This window comes from Cupressus sempervirens, chromosome 5 (assembly GCF_028749045.1).
Source record: "Cupressus sempervirens isolate cs-2001-9-10 chromosome 5, ASM2874904v1, whole genome shotgun sequence".
NCBI classification, from domain to species: Eukaryota; Viridiplantae; Streptophyta; class Pinopsida; order Cupressales; family Cupressaceae; genus Cupressus; species Cupressus sempervirens.
Window position 1 is genome coordinate 161,614,543 of NC_143122.1, and position 21,984 is coordinate 161,636,526.

Consider the following 21,984-nt stretch of genomic DNA (forward strand, 5'->3'; position numbering starts at 1 on the left):
CAGTTATTATTTACTAATATTAGAGATTCCCTTTTGGACACCTTGCAACCAATTCTATTATTGGCTGTCAAGTTGTCTTAATCTCAATCGTTGGTTTGATTTAATCTTGGTCGTTGGTTTACCAACAAGAGTAGTATAAAAAGGGGTCATTGGGTCATTTGGACAAGAAGTTTTGGGAGAAACGTTTGCAGTGTTAGCAAGGGCGCAGTGTTAGCGCGGGAATAGCAGTGGGAAATATCAGCGGGAGAAATTAGGAGGTTGTCAGAGTTCTGCCAGTGTGAGGCAAGGAATTTTGTATCTCTTGATTTGCTGAAGTTTAATATAATTCCTCATCTATAGAACTGATTTTCCCTTAGGGGTTTTTCCAGGGACAATTTGTCCGAAAATATTGTGTTCATTGTGTTGCGCATTTCTTTCCGTATTATAAGTGAAGTTGCAGCTGTGTTATTTTTCGATATTAGCTGAGAATTTATTTTCAGCAGTTTAATAATCATTTATGATAGGAGATTAATAATCAGTGACTGCAATAGTTGATTTTTCACATGGTATCAGAGCATTTTTAAGGGTAGAAGAGTTTTTCCCTAGGAAAAAAATTCTGATCTCTTTAGATTTATTATTGCTTTAAACCCTTGAGATGGCTTCAGCTGGTTTGAGAGATCATGATAGATTGGATGGTGCCTCAAATTTTGGTGTCTGGAAGGCCAGAATTTTTTTATTGTTGGAAGAGAATGGTATCAAGGATTATGCTACCAGTGGTGTACCTATACCAACGGATGCAACGCAGCTTGCAGCATATAGGAAGGACGATGCCAAAGCGAGGAGGATTATCCTTGATGGTGTCAAGGATCATATTGTTCCACATATCTCGGAGCTAGATACAACAAAGAAGATGTGGGATGCCATTCTAAATTTGTACCAGAATGCTACCACCAATAGGAAGTTGATTCTTAGAGAGAAGCTAAAGAATACTCGGATGAATCAGGGAGAAGACGTCACAAGTTACCTCACCAGGCTCAGACTTGTCAAGGATGAGTTAGCAGCTGTTGGAGATAGCCCTAGTGATGAGCAGCTAGTGAGAATAGCCTTAAATGGGTTTACTAAACAATGGAGTGTCTTTGTTTAAGTTGTCAGTGGACGAGATACTTTACCGAGTTGGGATTGACTATGGACTGATTTCACTCAGGAGGAGTTTAGACTAAGTCTTGTCAATGGGGCTAACAAGAGTCAGAAAAATGAGGTGGAACAAGAGAACGTTGCCCTAGTAGGTAAAGGGAAAGCAAAGAAGGGATCTAGCAAAGGATCAAATTCACAAAGTGAAAAGAAGAAGGACCTTTCTAAGGTCAAGTGCTTTGGATGTCATGAGTTTGGCCACTATTTCAGTGATTGCCCAAAGAGGAAAAAGAGTAAGAAGCAGGTGGCAGCTTCAGCAAGTGCAGAAGAACTCTCCAGCAGAATGGAAGATGAGTTTGCACTCATAGCTTGTATGGTTAGCTCAACCTCACAGTGTGTTTGGTATATAGATAGTGGGGTGTCATTTCATATGACAGGAGTTAGAGAGTACTTCTCCAGTTACAAGAAGGAGGACACCAACATCCAGATTTCTATGGAAAACTTGTCCAAACTCAACCCTATTGGGAAAGGGACTATTCAATTTCAGAGGGAGAATGGAAAGATAATTCCACTTCATGATGTGTTATATGTGTCAGGCTTAGGTATGAATTTGATTTCTGTATTTGTTCTTCAGGATAGGGGGTATAATGTACTCTTTAGAGGGACACATGTGTTCCAGAGGTGAGCATAGAGCATGATGATTTATGTAAGGGATGTGTGTTGGGAAAGTTTGCGAAAGCATCTTTTCCAAGGAGTGACACTAGATCTAAGGGTGTTCTTGATCTAGTACATTCAGATGTTTGTGGACCAATGTCGACGAAATCTCTCAGAGGATATGAGTACTATGTTACTTTTATTGATGATTTCTCTAGAAAGATCTGGATATACTTCTTGAAGACTAAGGATGAGGTTTTTAGTCGATTCCAAGAGTTCAAGGCTCTTGTGGAGAACTCGACAGGAAAGAAGATAAAGGTTCTTCGGTCAGACAATGGAGGCGAGTACAAAGGAAATGTCTTCCAGGAGTTCTGCACCAGAGAAGGAATCAAGAGAGAATGGATTGTTCTTTACAATCCATAGCAGAATGGAGTTGTTGAGAGGAAGAACCGTTCTATATCGGAGGTAGCAAGAGCTATGCTACATAACCAGGACATGCCTCGTTATTTATGGGCAGAGGCGTGTAATACAGCAGTCTACATTCATAATAGAGTTCCACACAAGGTGCTAGGGAAGATGACACCAGAGGAGGCTTTCATAGGGAAGAAGCCAGATGTTAGTCACTTCAGGATATTCGAGAGTTTGGCATATTGTCATATTCCTGGAGATACACGTACAAAGTTAGATCAGACTGCAGAGAGGGGGTACTTTTTTGGGTACACTGAGACCTCAAAGGCATATAGGATTTTCATTCCGGGGACTAAAAGAATTATTGTCAGACGAGATGTCAAGTTCATGGAGGACAAGGCATTCAGGAGATCCAAAAATTTGCCAGCAGATGATCAGAGTGAGCAGCCAACAGAAGCTCCAAGACCAAGTCAAGGGCAACAAAGCTCAAGTACAGTTACCAGTATGAGTGTAGACTCAGTTAGTGAAGATTCACAGAGTATGGAGCAACGGGTGCAACAGGAAATGCATCTAGAAGACTTAGAGGTTGACATTTCATCCTCTACAATTGGCAGTAGGAACCATGTGGTTCAAGATACACAAAGGGATACTCAGGAGTTTGTGGGAGCTCCTAGGAAGAGTACTAGACAGCGAAGACAACCAGCCAAGTTCAATGACTATGTGGCATTAGTTAGTCATTTGGTAGATAGTGAGCCTTCTAGCTATCAGGAAGCTACAAAACATCAGGTATGGCGAGATGCTATGGTTGAGGAATATTCTTCAATAATGTAGAATGATGTGTGGGAGGTAGTACCTAGACCAACAGATAGGGCTGTAGTTGGATCACGCTGGATCTATAAGATAAAGCACGGTGCAGATGGTAGCATCGAGAAATACAAGGCTAGGTTTGTGGCAAAGGGGTTCTCTCAAAAGGAGGGAATAGACTATGAGGAGACATTTGTTCCAGTTGCCAGGTATACTTCTATACGAGCTGTAATCTCACTTGCAGCACAGATGGGATGGAAAATCCATCAAATGGATGTCAAGACAGCATTCCTCAATAGTGAGTTGAAGGAGGAGGTATACATAGAACAACTAGAAGGCTTTGTAGCACACAGCAAAGAGACCCACGTGTGCAGATTGAAGAAAGCATTGTACGGACTCAAGCAGGCTCCTAGAGCGTGGTATGAGCGCATTGATACATACTTGCAGAAAATGGGCTTTGTGAAGAGTGAAGCAGATGCTAACCTCTACTACTTGGTGGTTAGGGGTGAGATTCTCATTCTTGTTCTTTATGTGGATGACCTATTTCTTACAGGTTCACTAGGGCTCATAGTGGATTGCAAGAGGAACCTTGCAGAAGAGTTCGAGATGAAGGATTTAGGACTTATGCACTACTTTCTAGGCATGGAAGTGTGGCAGACAGATGGGAAGATTTTCCTTGGTCAAGGGAAATATTGTATTGAAATCTTGAAGACATTTGGGATGGAGGATTGCAAAGCCATGTCTACACCCATGATCACGAATTGGAGGAAGGTAGATACATCTAAGGAGAAAGATGTAGATCTCACTTTATATAGACAGTTGATTGGTTCGCTTATGTATTTGGTCAACACTAGACCAGATATAGCATTTGCAATAAACTCTCTTAGTCAGTTCATGGTTGAACCAAAGAGAATGCATTGGATAGCGGCTAAGCATGTGCTACGTTACTTGCATGGTTCAGTCAAGTATGGGATCAGATATGTTCGAGGTGAAGGTATCAGGTTGATAGGCTATATTGATGCAGATTGGGCAGGAAGTACAACAGACAAAAGGAGCACTTCAGGGTGTTGTTTCAGCTTGGGATCAGGAGTTGTATCTTGGTTCAGCAGGAAGCAAAAGTCTATGGCTCTAAGCTCAGCAGAAGCAGAATACATAGCAGCTAGCATGGCGACATGTGAAGCTATATGGCTTCGAAAGTTGTTAGTAGCCTTGTTTGGTCAGAAGGTTGAGACTACTGTGATACATTGTGACAATCAGAGTTGCATCAAGTTGTCTCAGAATCCAGTGTTTCATGATAGGTCTAAACATATAGATATCAGATATCACTTCATCAGAGATTGTGTACAAAGGAAAGTTGTTCAGCTAGAGTACATACCTACAGAGGAGCAGGTAGCAGACATTCTGACGAAGGCTTTGGGAAAGGCCAAATTTATCTTTTTCAAAGATAAGATGGGTGTCATGCAGAATAGCTTCCTCGCTAAGAGGGAGTGTTAATTATTGTTAGTTGGACAGCTGTTATTTCTGACTCGGAAATAGCAGTTGTATTTATGGGTAGCTTGGACAGCTGTTCGTCCTTATCTATGTATAGCAGCACTATTTATGAGTAGTTTGGACAGCTGTTTGTCCACTTGCCAAGAATTAGTAAATGGTTATTATTTACTAATATTAGAGATTCCCTTTTGGACACCTTGCAACCAATTCTATTATTGGCTGTCTAGTTGTCTTAATCTCAGCCGTTGGTTTGATTTAATCTCGGTCGTTAGTTTACCAACAGGATTAGTATAAAAAGGAGTCATTGGTCATTTGGACAAGAAGTTTTGGGAGAAATGTTTGCAGTGTTAGCAAATAGTCTTGCACTGTTAGCAAGGGCGCAATGTTAGCGCGGGAATAGCAGTGGGGAATATCAGCGGGAGAAATTAGGAGGTTGTCAGAGTTCTGCCAGTGTGAGGCAAGGAATTTTGTATCTCTTGATTTGCTGAAGTTTAATATAATTCCTCATCTATAGAACTAGTTTTCCCTTAGGGGTTTTTCCAGGGACAATTTGTTCAAAAATATTGTGTTCATTATGTTGCGCATTTCTTTCCATATTATAAGTGAAGTTGTAGCTGTGTTATTTTTCGATATTAGCTGAGAATTTATTTTCAGCAGTTTAATAATCGTTTATGATAGGAGATTAATAATCAGTGACTACAATAGTTGATTTTTCACAGTGGGCTATAGGTGAAATTTAGCTATTAGATTGGTATTTGGCTACATGATCTTGGTGTGAGCCCTCAGAAGGATTTAATAGTTTAAACTCTATGTGAACATCATGAAAGAATGAATAAAATAATGAAGGTATATTTTCATGAAATATATCTGCTTCAAAGACAATCTATACAGAATTTCATGTCCCCCTCAAAAAACTTGCAATTTTTGTGTCTTGTACAACTAGAGACAAGGTTTGGGAAGATGATTGAGGTTAGAAACAAATACTGAAAGTATCTTCAGTTTAATTCAATTAAGTGGCCTCACCAAGATGTATAACAGTCTTTGTTACTTGTTAAACAAGATGTCCACCAGGCTTTACAAACCAATCAACATCAATTAGAAAAACACCACTTACTCAAACAAAGGACCAGAGTAAGTAAATAGAAAACAAATAGTGACAACAACAAACAATGTGCCTGCCAAATACACTGATTCAACAATGCAATGCTAATTACCTCCAAGAGTAGTATAACTATTTATTACTTACAAATTTTTCCTCAATTTAGAAAAATTAAAAAAGACAATTGAGCCCGCTGGCTAATTATATATTCAATGCAGTTGCTATCACATTCCTAGGAATTTTATCTTTTAGTTCTTCAACAACATTGGATTTTTACGTATCTTTCATGAATTTTCAGTTGTTCAGTAAGATCAATTTAATTCTTAAGTAGTTCAATTGCATTTATCTTCAGTTAACTTTTAGTTTATCTTTTATGGCTTTCCAATTGTTTAGCAAGATTGGGTTTTTCATTAAGTTACATTGACTATCCATTCCTCAATGAGATTGAGTTCTTCATTGCAACAACACAGTTTTTTTTCTTGTTTATCTTCCATGGCCTTCCAATTGCTTAGCAAGATTGGGTTTTAAATTATCAACAGACTTTCTATGGTTGAACAAGATTGAGTTCTTATTTATCTTCGGTACCAATTTCATAGAATAAAATTTACTAAAACTATTTGCTGGTCATAAGGGAAAATAAGTCATAAGAGAAATTCAGCCATTGGGAACCTAATTCACACTAGAATATATTTAATTTATTTTACAAGCACACTTACAAAAAAATTTTATCATGCTTTAATTCAGCACAATAAGCCACAATACGTCTAATGAAGAATTCACAAAAAATATACAAGCATACTTACAAAAAAAATTTATCATGCTTTAATTCAGCACAATAAGCCACAATAAGTCTAATGAAGAATTCACAAAAAATACAGTTATTTTGATGTTTATGTCCATTGCATTGACGATGATGAACAACAGACTTCTGTATGTGAAAATTGTTAATCATATATAGTGATGTTTTTGAGTTATATTTATATTTAATGTTCCAACTTCTCCAGTCTGTACATATGTCACCTTAGAAGCATCTCAAATGGTTGGAATTTGACATATATAATTTAATTACTAAAATAAGGAATTTGACATATATAATTTATTACTAAAATAAAAATAGAACCATTTTGTAATTTTTAAATAATTAATAAATTATAATAATTAGCGATTTGGTTGTTTAGCCCATGTCACCTCCCCCTCTCAAAAGTAGTGGCCTGATATAATTATTAAAAAATTAACAACCACAAGATTGACTAAAATAAGCAATAAGAAAAAGTCTCCATGTTCTTAAATTTTTTTTATTATGTAATTTCTAAATTTTGTTAAAAATTATTTTATAAAAAAAATTGCATCTTACTATGGGTTAGTTAAGTTACAATTATTGTATAAATTATTAGTTCTAGTACTATAGTAGAGGCCAAATCTGAGAGGATCGGGTGTGTACACTTTGTACCTTAGCAGAGGCAGAATCTGAGATTCATTTTCTTTTCAGATGCTCCATATACTACAAGATTAGAGGGAGATTTTACTATCTGTTTAGAGATTGCAGATCCCTCTCAAATTTTTTTAGGTACACCGATCAGCGTTGCATTGCACTCTATCTCTGCGAGTCCTTACAGCTTCGTGACCATACTTTACAGCTTTCATTTCCCAATAGTCAGACCCAGGCACAGCTTATTACGACCTTCTTCTCACCCTTAACTCCAGCTCGGGGTGTGAAGCGATCGTACAATTTCCCTAGCACAGGCGGTTCCAGATCGATGAGACCCCGCAGGGGACCCTTTTGTCAACGACACTCCTCTCGTAGCACTCAGCTTCATCATAGGGCTTCTGGTAGCCGCACAGATCAATCACTGTTGGACTTTTTCCCTATTAAGATGGATACCTAATCTTTTCCGTGATGTTTCCTGCTTTCTTCTTCTTTTGTCGTGCTTGTTTTTTTTTGGACACCGTTTGGTGTTCCATTTGTCTGCTTTTTCTTTGTTGTAAGCTTCCAGTCCCATAGACCCACGTTGTGATCTTTTGTTGGACATTAATAAATTTATCTTATCTTATCTTATCTTACTCATAAAGATCCTTATTGTAATAAAAATCAAATGGAGGTACAAAAGTATATCAATGGGATTGAAAACAAATACAAAAATCAAATATAGAGGTACAAAAGGTATATCAATGGGAATGGAAAAAAATATAATATTGTATATCAATGGGATTGAAAACAAATACAAAAATCAAATATAGAGGTACAAAAGGTATATCAATAGGAATGGAAAAAAATATACCAAAGGTATATCAATAGGAATGGAAAAAAATATAATACTTTAGTTGAAGTTTACATATAATTAGATTAATCTAATTTTTTTAAATGATATTAAACTTTTAAAATTTGCAATATAATTTTTTTTTTAAAAATTATTATTAAAATAAAAAATAAATTAAAGATTACCGATAAATAAATTTATTAAATTTTTTTGACACAATTTAAAATAAATTTACATGATTTTCTTTTAAATTATTCATTGTATATATTCATTGTATAAATTGAATGTTTTTTTTTTTATTCATTGTATAAATTGAATATTAAATACAAAACATTAAAACCAAACTACAAAATAATAACTGTAAAACAATAAAAAGGATAAGCTTTGTTATAATATAATATAACATGTAAAAAAAGTCAAATCTGAAAACTTAAATTTGTTAGAATGAATTGAATTAATTGTTGTGTATTGTAACACAGAAGCGAAAAATGATTTTTTATTGGCAACTAATTATATTTATCGCAATCATTGACTTAAAATCATATATGTGTGTGTGTGTGTGTGTGTGTGTGTATATGTATATATATGTATATATATGTATATATATGTATGTATATATATATATATGTATATGTATATATATATATATATATATATATATATATATATGTATATATATATATATATATATATATATATATATATATATATATATGTATGTATGTATATAGATATATATATGTATATAGATATATATATGTATATATATATATATGTATATAGATATACATATATATCTATATATGTATATATGTATATCTATATATACATATATACATATATCTATATATATACATATATCTATATATATATGTATATATGTATATATATGTATATATGTATATATACATATATATATATACATATATACATATATATACATATATACATATATCTATAGATATATATATATAGATACATATATACATATATACATATATATACATATATACATATATTTATATATCTATATACATATATACATATCTATATATATACATATATATATCTATATACATATATACATATATATGTATATATGTATATGTATATATGTATATATGTATCTACACACACACACACACACACATATATATATATATACTACAACACTAATTTATATTTAAATACAATTGACATTGTTTTCATAATTTGTTCTTATAAGGGTTAGTTCATGAGATCTTTACCATTTGCTTGGATATTACTAACTGTAATATCTTCATCTTGAATAACACAACTTGATTGTGAATTACCATTGTTATTATGAATATCATGACATTAAAGTAGGGACTTTAACTATTAATTCTATGATATATGAACTCCACACACTCTCTTCTACTCCCCCACCTTAGGCAGGGACTCTAGCTACTAGTAGCTCTTGTTATTATTAAGAAATCAATTTCTCAAAGTATTTGAAATATCTATGGAATGATGAATTGTAATTTTTATTTTTAGTGTTTTACTAATTAATGATAAGACTATAATGAATATTTAGAAGATACTCTTATATTATTTATAATAATAAAGATTAAGGATTGTAATTTTTTATTTAGTGTGTTAATATATCATATGAAAAGAATAGATATTTTAGTTATTGGTATCATATATTTTTTATGATTTTTTTCTTGCATCTTTATGTGGGTTGATTTACAAAGAGTCAATTATTTCCTAATTATTTGTTCTCATGTTATCTCAAAATAACTTATATATGTAACAGAGTTTGATTTGTTTTCTTGTAACCATATATTGAGGTTCTCAAGTTTATGCTTCGAATTTAAAAAATATAATTCATTTATGCCATAATTTTTTGTTCAACATGGCAAATTGTAAAACTTCTCGAATATATCTAATAGTTATGTATAATCTTTTGTACATGTTAATGAATAATGATGTGGACAATGTTTCTTTGTTCTATATAATATTGGAGGCTTTTTAAACACTTGGTCAAAACAAGCTTAACAAATTTAAACATTTTCCATACAAAATTATCACAATCCAACTCAAGCATATTATTCAAGATATAAATTCAACAAAAACCTCGAAGACTTGCATGTGGGACTTATCTGCATAACATTTTTCTAAGAAGCTTGAGGTTGCACCCTAAGTGATCGTAATTTTTCCCTCTCAAATCACAAAACTTTATGCATTTTTGAAGATCTAAATGAATTACACTCTTAGTAGGAACTTTGATGCATCACTTGTTATTGTTATTGATATGATTGACCTGGGATAAGAAATTATTAAGTGGAAGCAATCTATTAGTAGTAAATGTAATCAATAATAATATTCTAAAACCTAACAATGATATTTAAACTATTGATTTACCTAATCTGATAATTAGTCATTGTCATTAGAGATTAGCATATGATTAATATAAGGACTCAAACTAAAAGTTGTTGCATGATAAAAATACAACATTTTGTGTAATGTCCTCTTTTAGGACATTTGATTTAAAACGCTTACAACGTATATATTTTCTATTTTTGTCTATGATGCCCTCTACCAACATCATCTATTCCATATATATTTAATAGTAAGAGTTGCATCTTTTCATAATGAGTCATATTATATTAATAATATAAGATTACTTATAAAATAATATTATTTTAATTTTATAAATAAATATGATTATAACATAATATAATATATAATTATATGATTATAATATAATAATATTACTTATGAATATCATTATTTAATATTAATATTAATATATAATACTTATTTATTATTTAAATTATATGTCAAAGTGAGGACATCATAGTCCTCCCCTCTTGATTTTTCTTGCCCTCAAGCAAAATCTTTCATACACAAGCTTTGTCATAGACACAAGACATATTTGCATACCAAAGTCCTAAAAGATTTATGAAATATACATCTTAATGAATGAAAACACGAAGCAAACACGATGTAGACAGATGAAGACATGATGTAGACAAATGAAGACATGAAGCAAACACGATGTAGACAGATGAAGACACATGTTATGCAATTCCTTGATTGTGAACCTGCAACCACAAAGAATCATTAGTACATATTTATATTAAAAAAATTCATTTTATGATTTCCTTATATCAATCCCTTGACAAAGTATTTATAGTCTCAGTTTAGAAAAAATTGATCTTATAGTGACTTGTCAATCAAAAGTATAGTTCATTAATTCATCATTTCTGAAGTACAGGAGGAGAAACTATAGGGTGCCTTGTTACCCAATCATGGGCCTCACCATTCTCCCTCATTATTGTTATCTCTCTCCGATCATTATTGCCAAGATGGTGCCCTTGTATTCATGTACCCTGGGATATTCACTCCACCGTAGGCCTTACCTAGTACCTGTAGGCTTTACTTAGTACCTTCGAGTGGTGTCACCCAACCCATTCCATCGCAAGCCTTATCTCATCTTTCTCTTTCCGATTATCATTCCCAAGATGTTTCTCTTGTATGATGTACCCTGGGATATTCGCTTCACCGTAGGCCTTACCTAGTACCCATAGGCTTTACTTAGTATCTTCGAGTGGTGTCACCCAACCCATTCCACCACAGGCCTTATCTCATCTTTCTCTTTTCGATCATCATTCCCAAGATGATGCCTTTGTATAATGTATCCTGGGATATTCACTCCACTGTAGGCCTTACCTAGTACCCATAGGCTTTACCTAGTACCTCTGAGTGGTGTCACCCAACCCATTCCACCACCGGCCTTATCTCATCTTGGAAGGTGATGACCTTAGATAATTTAATTAGTTTTACTTAACAACATTATAATGTATTAAACCTTCAATTTATTATTATTAAAGAATGGAGAAAAAATCTACTTATCCTTTAATTAACCATTTCAAATCTAAATCTCCCTTATATATTGCATGTATAAACAAATTTAAAGTCTTAATCATGTGACAAGTGGAATCTTACTCAAGCCTCTTTTTTATTGTACTTGAAACTTCATTCCTTGATACACTTTTAATAATCCCAAAAAATAATAATAATAACAATAATTATTATTATAATGAAAATCTCATAAATTAAAAATACATATTTCTTTCTTTAATATCACAATCATAATTAATGATTATATTTGTTCATCTTTATACTATAACATAATATAAAATGTAAAATAAAAAATTAAGTCATACCTTACTTTTACCTTTGTGTAGTCTTTTCCTTGATTTGACTATTCTCCCCATTCTTTCACTGCAAGACGATCTTGAGAATCAAATTTGGTTTAGTCCCATACGATTCGAGAACTCATGGAAAATATTAACCCTACTTTACTTCTGCATTTTTCTGAGTCTAACAAAATGAAATGGGCACCAAATGACTTATGATTATTTGTTGGGTTTGTCAGTTGTCTATCAATCAGATTTTATTTTATGCAAATATAATCTTGCAAGTACTATTGAACACTATCCAAGTTTCCTTTACTTGTGCAAATAAACTTTGTGCATGTTCGGAAATTTAGCAATAACCATCACCAATACAGCAATTGTGTTCAACAAGAGCCATGGATTTTGATAATCAGCAGTATGAGATGTAATCAAATATCTTGAGATATGAATATAGCTTTCAAATATGACCATACTTCTGCCGTAGTTTCCATACTCTTCTGGTGATTTATGCACGGGATGTTCCATTGATATATGTTAGTCTAGGTTATAGTCTTCCCATGGAGTTATGAATGTAGCATATTGTATCCTTATATTTCATCTCCCATCTTCATATATAATCGTCCTTCATTAAATCGATGGCAACATTTCTTTCTTTCTGAAAATTTAGCACAACCTTGGCTAATACTACTCATTCACAAACAATTGTTGAAGAAAAACCTGCATAAATCATTAAGAAGCTCCCGCGGCGGAAGCGTCCTTGTGGACACGCTCTGCAACCGAGATATCCCTGACATGTTTGTTTTTACTTTCTTCACTTTCCAAAAAATGAAACCTTACAAAAATTGCCGTAGGATAATTGACATGAATGTGTCCCCAGTAAATTTGGACATAGATATTATTCGTGTGCAGCCCAATTGTATTCCTTCCTTTTCTCCTAAGTTTTGTTATTTTCTATTGAAATGGCATCTCCATTCATCTGCTCGCATCATCTCTTTTTCTTCGTAATCTTTTGTATTATACAATTTTCTGAATATAGTCTATTGTCGTGACAAATTCTTCAATTCCCGTCTTCATTATGTCTTACGAAGTTTGACTATATGAATTTAACCGCTGCCTTATAGATTCTTATCACTTTTGCTGTAGTAATTTGAGACTTTCAGACTGACACAACTTCTATATCTTTTAATATTATTGCCTTTCCTTTTGCATATCGATTCTTCATTCTTCTATCATTCCAATATACCAATACTCTTCCTTTTAGATGCTGGCATGAATATTCATTGGTCTTATTGGAGGCAGATTGGTGTTTGTAATATATGTTCTTGAATACCGACAACTTCTCTCATTCACGTGGTTGGGAAATAGAATACTGACTGGGTATATTTCCCTTCAAGCTGCTCCTGATTTTAATATTGCCAATTCAATGTTCTCTCTCCAAATTTTCTTCGTAGGATGGCAGAATCGTGCTCTAATACTACTTGTAATGTCCCCTTTTAGGACATTTGATTTAAAACCCTTACAGCATATATATTTTCTATTTTTGTCTCTGGTGCCCTCTACCAACGTCATCTATTCCATATATATTTAATAATAAGAGTTGCATCTTTTCATAATGATAGTCATATTATATTAATAATATAATCATATTAATAATATAAGATTACTTATAAAATAATATCATTTTAATTTTATAAATAAATATGATTATAGTATAATAATATTACTTATGAATATCATTATTTTAATATTAATATTAATATTAATATATAATACTTATTTATTATTTAAATTATACGTCAAAGTGGGGACATCACATTTTAGCACATAATAATTATTGTCGATAAGTTCACAACACTAAGTGCGGTCATCCAATAGCAAAACACAAATTTATTCTTCATTATGCAGGTGATATGTTTTGTTTGAGAATAAGAAAAGAGCTTCTCCGGTTTTCAAAAATGATTTGCAATGATTTAGAATGATTTTAGTGGATTTGAAGAAGTATTTGAAAAATTTAGATAAGTAACTATACAAATTTCTTTTTATAATTTTTAAAAAAAAAAATCATTTCATTTTTTCTTTATTGCGTTCATGTTTACAAAATTTTTCTAACAACATTTCCCATGCATTCTAAATTGTTTATGACATAATGAAAAAGATTTAACAAGTTTCAATTTGTATGTGCAAGTTGAAATTTGATTAAAATGATAAAAAGAAATCCATCCACAGTTGGGTTGTAGTGCTTGTTAATGCCTCATAAGACACATGTCCATGTAGATATGTAGGCATGGGTTCTAAAGGGGGGGTGAGAGATAGGGCCTTTGGAAGACCCAAAATTAGTAGTGTAATTTAGATAAAGTCTGAAATGATAAATAGTCAAGACATATGTTGCTCAAAATATCACCTTGCAGGTATCATGAAATATGACATGAGGGCTCATGAGGCAACCATAGAAGAAATAAAATGAGAATTATCTTGCTCATTGCCCAAAAAGGAGAGAAAATTGCAAACGTGGAGAACAAAACTAACCATAAGGGAAACCATTTCTAAATCTCAACATATCTCAAGCAAGCTTGAAGTAGAAGCATCAATTGAGAAGATAATAGGCTCGCTTCATTACCCATGCATCTGCAACTCCATTATCTCCAGATCTGTCACTTTTGCTACTTCTAGTAGAGCACCACTATCAATGTCACATTTTTTTTCATAGATAGATATTTTGTGCATAGAAACAAACCTAGAGCACAATAATCATTGGAGGATAGTGAGTGGAATAGCAATGTTCATCGGCAAGTAGACATTGCTTGTGTTGATTCTTGGTACTCCAACGTCTCCTTCAATGTTGCACAAAGTCCATATTGGTTGAATTTTGCTAGCAAAATAATTGTGATGGGAAAGGGCTACAAGGTGTCTACTGATGCAGGCTTGGATGGAAGGTTAGTTCACTTGTTTTAATTTTAAATGTTTTACTTTTAACTTTCAATTTTGAATTTTGATAGCTCATGTTTGACTTTTTTTTTTTTTTAAGTGCAGACTAGAGTTATGTTTTGTTTTTAATTGAATAGTAATTATGTATTCTTGTTGAATGTAAATTATTTGTTAATCAAAAATGTGTAGTTGAAAATTATTTTTACTCTGTGCTTGTAGATTGTTCACATTTGCAATTTCTAGGGCCAAGGAAGTGATAGAAGAACAAAAATACAATGAAAACAATGTGGTTGCACTATTCTTTCAAATGGATAGATAGATAACACAAATCACACCATATCATTTTTTTGGTTTCTGGGAAGGATGTGTCTTTTTTTAAATTCAAGGATGCCTTCAACAAGGTGAAGAGTATTGAAACTTTGGCTTTAATGTAAGAGTAAGTTGTAGTGGAGGTAGAAATTGATAATTTGGTGCAAATCATAGCCGACAATGTCGCATAATATAAATTCTCCCAAACAAATATAGTAATTTTTTTGGACTCCTTGTGCAGTGCATGTCCTTGACCTTTTTTGAAGAATATAGAAAAGCTAGATTGGGTGAGACCAATTGAAGACAATGCAAGAAAGATAACAAAATACACCTACAATCACCCTTTGGTTCTTTGCTTGATGAGATAACACACCCAAGGGAAAGAGTTGGTTAGAATAGAAGTCCCAAAGTTTGCAATGACTTTCTTAATGTTGCAAAGTATTATTACTTCTTTAACAACTTTGAAGCAAATGTTTGTGATTCAAGCATGGCTAAACTCAAATTATTTAAAGAAGCCTAATGGAGAAAGTGTTGCATACATTGTCTTTGACAACCAATTTGTGCAAGGAGCTATTAAAATTGTGAAGGTAACTTGGAAAATTCAAAAGTTGAATAATTAATATTCAAGTTTATTATTATTAATTTATGAATATGATGATTAATGATAATCTTTTTCTACTTTTCAATTGTAGGTGTTAAAGCCTTTGGTTAGAGTTTTTCAGTTAAAAGAGATGAATAAAACTTGAATGTTGTTCTTTATGAGGCCATGGATAGGGCCAAAGAAGCTATCAAATATTACTACAAGGGAGACAACCTTAAAGTTGACCCCATATGGGAAATTGTTGATAGGAGGTGGAACAATCAGCTCCACTAACCCTTTCATGTAGCGGAGTACTTCCTCAACTCTTATTTTCACCATCTCTATCCTACTCAGATCCCAACGGAGAACTCATGGAGGGCTTCTCCAAATACATGCAAAGACGAGGTTGAGGTGAGAAACCTCATTGTATCCTAATGGACATGTATCAAAATGAAAGGGGTGAGCTATCCTCTTCAAACATGGCGTTCAAAGAGGAAGAAACACTCAAGCTCTAGATATAGTATTGGATTTTTGGAGTCTTTCACATACATGCTAAGTAGATAAAACCTAAAATAAGATTTCACCTTTCTTTCTGACTCTTTAATATATTTTCTTTGCATATACTTGGTGGAAAAATTGGGGTGAAATGCCCTAAGTTTGCAAACACTTACCCTCCAAATCATATCACTGGTCTTGTAGTTCATTCAATTGTGAGCACAAATGGAGCTTGTTCAAGGCCATCCACACAAAGAAGAGGAATAAGTTAGAGCAGAAACATCTCAATGACCGTGTTTGTCTACAATGTAATCTTCAGTCGCACATAAGAAAGGTAAAAGAAACACTAGTTGGTTCACTAACGGAGGCAACCTCCATTGTTTGCGGAGAATGATAACTACAATTTGTAGATGCAAACTATGGAGGAGGGTGTATTTGTAGTGAGATTGGATGATGTTTAGGAGCAGTTTGAGGAAGTTGAGGATGATGAACAATCATTGCCAATGTCAACACCATCTACATCTAGGATGTAAGTCGAGACACCACCAATTGTGCAGAGGGAGGAGGCACAACCACAATGGACGTCTAAGCCTAGACCCCCTACCCTGCTAGTAGTTTTTATCAAAGTAGTTGGGAAAAGGAAGAGGAAGATGTAGACTGTTTTGATGTTGTAGTTGTATTACTTATAGTTTTACAAAGACAATTCACTATTTTTAGTTTACTTCAGAGTTCAAACCATCATGCTATGACTACAAACCATCAACATTCCACATGAGGATGTCACTTTGTACTCTATTTACATTTAAATATAGCTAGACTCAGCTTGTTTGTTTTGTTTACTTATTGACTGACTCATTAGATGCATCTTCTCATTGAATTTTGCAAAACCATACATTTCTAATTAGATTTAAGCAATTCTTAGAATTGCCAATTTTTTTGCTGATAAGTTGTTGATTTATCTCTGATATTTTGCCAATCTTTTCTTTCGACCCTTGGCAATAAGTTCTCGATAACAATATTTTCAGCTATGGTCTTAATGAGTTGGTGACTTCACCATTTGTCTACAACATGGAGACTGACTAATAAGGAGAATAATAGCACAACCTTCATTATCCAAGAGAGTGATTAGTTACGACTTGAACAATAATTGTGAAAGGATGTGTCCTTACCATGTGACATCCTTTCAAACTTGAGTATAAGGAGCAACTACACTACAACCATTGGATATCATTGAATGAGAAGGAACATACATTGATACTAAGGACAAACTTATAACAATCATTATTATCTGCAATCTCCGGTACAAATATCGCTATATGTGTTTAAGGCATAGGGAATAAGTATGGTATTACATCTGCAACAAAACGAAGGAATCTAATAACCATTAGTGAATAAGAGTTTTTTTTAATCAGATTCAGCATACAGCAGACAGTAGAAAGAAAATACGTAAACAAGATCTTAATTTTGTAATTATCATATAGTACTCAGAACCATTTCTTAACATTCTCAGTAAATCCGTGATAATTACATTCCTTGCACATTTTGAGTAAAAATTATACATCTCTCAAGGTCAATATACATTTTTAATAAAATAAATGATACGTGAATATAATGATAGAATGGATATTACGTAAAGTATAGTGTATCCATAAGGCCCAGGAAGAAATGAGGAGTTAACTAAACGTAATAAATTGAAATAGACATTCTAGGACAACGACAAAGGCAGCTAGAACCCTGGGAGGTTCTTATCTTGAGGAGCCAACCTGATTATGGTCTCTTACCAAGGATCAGGAGGGAAGTGAGAATGGGAGAGGTAGTCACGAGCTGCCAACTTGAGCTAAAGTGTTGTGCAGAGTAACTTCTCTTGGACTTGTACAAATGGCTCAAGAGAAGATCCCCTTTCCTCTTATCCTTAGTATGTGAAAGAAACTAGATACTCTTACATATCCTTTAACTCATGTGCAGGTTCATCCATCAAGGTTTTTTTGTAATATCAAGACAATATTTGACAAAAGATTTAAGGAGACGTTACACTGTCAAATTTAATATTTGCAAAGTTTTCTGGAAATCATGCTGCCAAAATTAATTTCAGTTACCTTCAACTATCGGTCTCTAGTCTAGGAGTCTGTGCCTCCACTAAAATAAGGATTTTATTACTTCCATATTTGTAAAAGAATGCAATATTGAGTTATGCAACTTGCTTCCAACGAGCATTTATTTGTCATTTCCTTGAAAAGAATATTGTTCAACATATTGCCTGGGATGCTAGTTTGACAAAACAATACAAAATTGGTAATATAACACCATTATCAACTTTAGCTACATATTGCTTCAATTGCAAGTGACTTCATGGTGCCAACACAAGGATCTGCCCCAAAAGCGTCTGACGAAACTTCAAGAAAACATTCACGTTGTCCCAAGCATGCCTGAAATTTTAAGTATTAGCAAATTGGCATGCATCAGCTTTATTTGAAATAATGCCAAACCTGAGAGTGATACATTACAAAAAGAAACATCCATTTGCATTTTTTTAGATCTCTACATGCTTAATGAAGTTTAAAAATACAAATAAAAGTCAAACATGCAAAGTATTAAGTTTGTTATTCCATGACTCCTCCATATTAATATTTCAAATATCTATGCTTAGAGCTGAGTGGAAAACTAGAAAACTTACTCTTTCCGCCCTCATTCTCGAATCTATCGAATGGCATGTCCCTTCTTTGAAGCGCCCACATTGTCCTTGAGGGTTTCCAAAACTTACAAACAAGATGGAAGAAATTATTTTATCCACAGGGCATTCAAGTTGAAGCCTTGGAATTGTATATGTATGTAAGATCTTTAAGTCAGTTTTCTTTTTCTGCAAGAAATTAAGAGATGAAAGTTGCCTTTCGGAAACATTTGCACATATCCTTCTCAAGGACCACCTGCTTAATGCAACTTTGGATGGGTTGCCTCCAATCTCTTCAAACATCACCAACACATTCCCCATTGGATGCAATAGTGCTCTAGGGATATGGTACCTGGAAAACATGTCACAAAACTCAGTCAATGTGCCAAGGGCATCTCTTACATTCTAATTTCCTTCCACAGGCTCAATACAAGAATAAATAAATAAACTGAAAGGAAATATCACAAGTTATATAAATTGCAATAATTAGGTGGCTTGCTTCGATGAAAAAAACTATCTTCTTTGGTAAATATATACAATTGAGGTTTCTGCCCATAACACAAGTGAGATTTCATACAATCTTTGTGAAGGTTTCCCACAATTTGATTCACACTTATGTCTATTGTAGCGTCCTCGATAATCACATGTTCTTGAGCAGTTTCCTCGGAGAGAGTGATAGGAAACCCAGTAGCGTCCAATATGTTCACCATTGACCCATGCTTGGCCTTTTCCCATACTACTTAAGTCTAAGGCAACAGGTTCGTCTCCACGTGGTGCATTTATTCTTGTCTGTGAAGAAGATTATCAGCAAATAATTATTAACTTAAACAAGCATAGAACTATTTATTGATCATTCTGTTAAAGCAGCAAAGATTTCTCTCAAAATAATAATTTTCAATGATATGCAATAGGTGATTGAGTGCAAGACAAAATATTCTTATAAAGAGCAATGGAGAAAGTGACTGATACATCTAGTCATTTTATTTTCTAAAAAGAAATCCATATTTTGGGAAACTGTGATGAAGTGACTGTTTATCATGTTCTAAGCATGCATGATGATTGGCTTCTAAACAATCATATCGGTCTGACTATTTCATCAACTTATTAATGTAAGAATTTAAACATTTTGAAACTCAACAAACACAATTATTATGACTACTCAATTCTATGTTTGCAGAAATGTATTTCATTGTTTACTATGTGCTACCATTCTTTCAGGAAGTCCTTAGTATGGAGCTCAGTTCTGAAAGACATCCTGTGAAATTGCACTGGTAGGTAGCAACCATGCTTGGTAATTACCAGGTCCTAGCCCAATCCAGTTTAGGAAATTAAGAAAACCAAAAGAACTATGTACCCAGGGGATCTGCCAAAAATGCATATGACCCGTGCATTTTCAGACCCATTCCCTATAGGAGTTTTTCCACAGACATGGACATTTTGGATTCATACCCCTGCCACCTGTGACATTCAAAAATAATGAGAAACATTCTAAAGACATCAAAATCTTTTCCATGACATCCAAAAATACTAGGTAACCAGAAGAGACATACAAAAAAGGAAGTTTTTAAAACCAACAAAATCGGATGGGGAGGGGGCAGAGCCACAAGGACAACCACACACTAACCCTAAACCTTAAAAACTCAGACTAAACTCGTTTTGCCATTCTACATTTGTTGTGAAGACAAAAAGTGAACAGCTGCAATACGAGAGGAGAACACTAGCGAGAAGAAGGGAACAGAGCATCAAAAATGTCATTCGAATTAAGTTTACCATTGATTATTAATTTGCACAATTACTTTTGCATTTTGATTTATTTTTTCGTCAAACTTTTGAACACTTGGTTGCATTTTATTTTAATTTGCCGTTTTATATTTACACTTGCAACTGTGTTTTGAGTTCAATTTTTTTCTTGGCAATAAGAACAGTGAAGGTGAATAGGTACAAATTGATTAAAAAGGCAATAGTGGTGCTACTAAGGGTTCTTATGGGAGCAGGAGTATTGTAGGGACTATTCATTTAGATAAACCATTTGAATGACCTTGCCAACTCCACAAAATTTATGCAAAGGATACATTTAATCCTAAAAACACAACTGCCACAGAAAAATACAAAAAACATGTCAGGGGGGAGAAGAGTTCGGCAAGTCATTTACACAAAAAGGATTACCGCTGCACAAGGCTTCAATCTTATATTTTGTGTATAGGCTGACAACTGACAAGGAATAAAAGGCTGTGAAAAATAGCCTTACTCAAAAAGTGGGAACTAACTAGATTGTGCGAGGGTGAAGCAACTAAAAAGGGAATGCCAATAGAGACTACAAAGTCTACTGTACCAATGCTTACATAAACTACACATGTTGAGAAGGGGAAGAAGTTCCACTGAGGGGAGAGATAAGGACTGCTAGAGTTGAAGGAATGTTCAATATTTTTTGTGTTTTAATTTTTCTCTTGCGAGACAACACAAAATAGAACAGCATATATGGCCAAAATTTGTAAACACATAGGGCAGTCTAGAAATAACTAATTGTGGAAGATGTATGATTTTATGGCCAAATCAAAGACTGCATTGTCTGAGCAGACCAGGAAATGACATTTTGGAGGCTTAATATAACTCATCTTCAGCCTTATTCTACTAAGTTTCAATTGATTGGAGGAAAGAATTAAAGCTCAATTTGGTCGCTGGGCTGTACCCAATGTGTGCAAGAAGAGGGGGTAATTTTCCTAACCCTTAGCGGACAAAGGAAGACTTGCAAACATCAGTTTGGAACAATTTGAGTTGCTGCAGTTGCGGAAAGTAGCTACAACAAATTATAATTTATGAAAAAAGAGGTCAGGAATATTTGTGTACTTCTTGTTGTCAATTTCTATAATAAATAGGTAAATATGGTTTGATAAGTGGGAGATATTTTCCACAGCAAGTCAAAATGTGATATTGCTATCAGGATTTAACTGTGATTTTTGAGTCAAAACTTCAAAAATCATAATTGATAGCAATATCACAAATATGGTTTGGTTTTA

General features: G+C 33.6%; 1 protein-coding gene across 1 annotated transcript in view; it reads right to left on the bottom strand.

The window, feature by feature from the left end:
* Nucleotides 1–18,410: 18,410 nt before the first annotated feature.
* LOC149554933 (beta-galactosidase 9-like) overlaps nt 18,411–21,984 on the bottom strand; it is a 100,385-nt gene continuing 96,811 nt past the window's right edge. The window contains exons 17-19 of the mRNA XM_089828943.1: nt 19,545–19,756; nt 18,974–19,319; nt 18,411–18,725 (exon numbers count right to left, since the gene is read on the bottom strand). Coding sequence (XP_089685069.1) covers nt 18,615–18,725; nt 18,974–19,319; nt 19,545–19,756 — 669 coding nt within the window. The 3' untranslated portion in view covers nt 18,411–18,614. The remainder of the gene's footprint in view (nt 18,726–18,973; nt 19,320–19,544; nt 19,757–21,984) is intronic.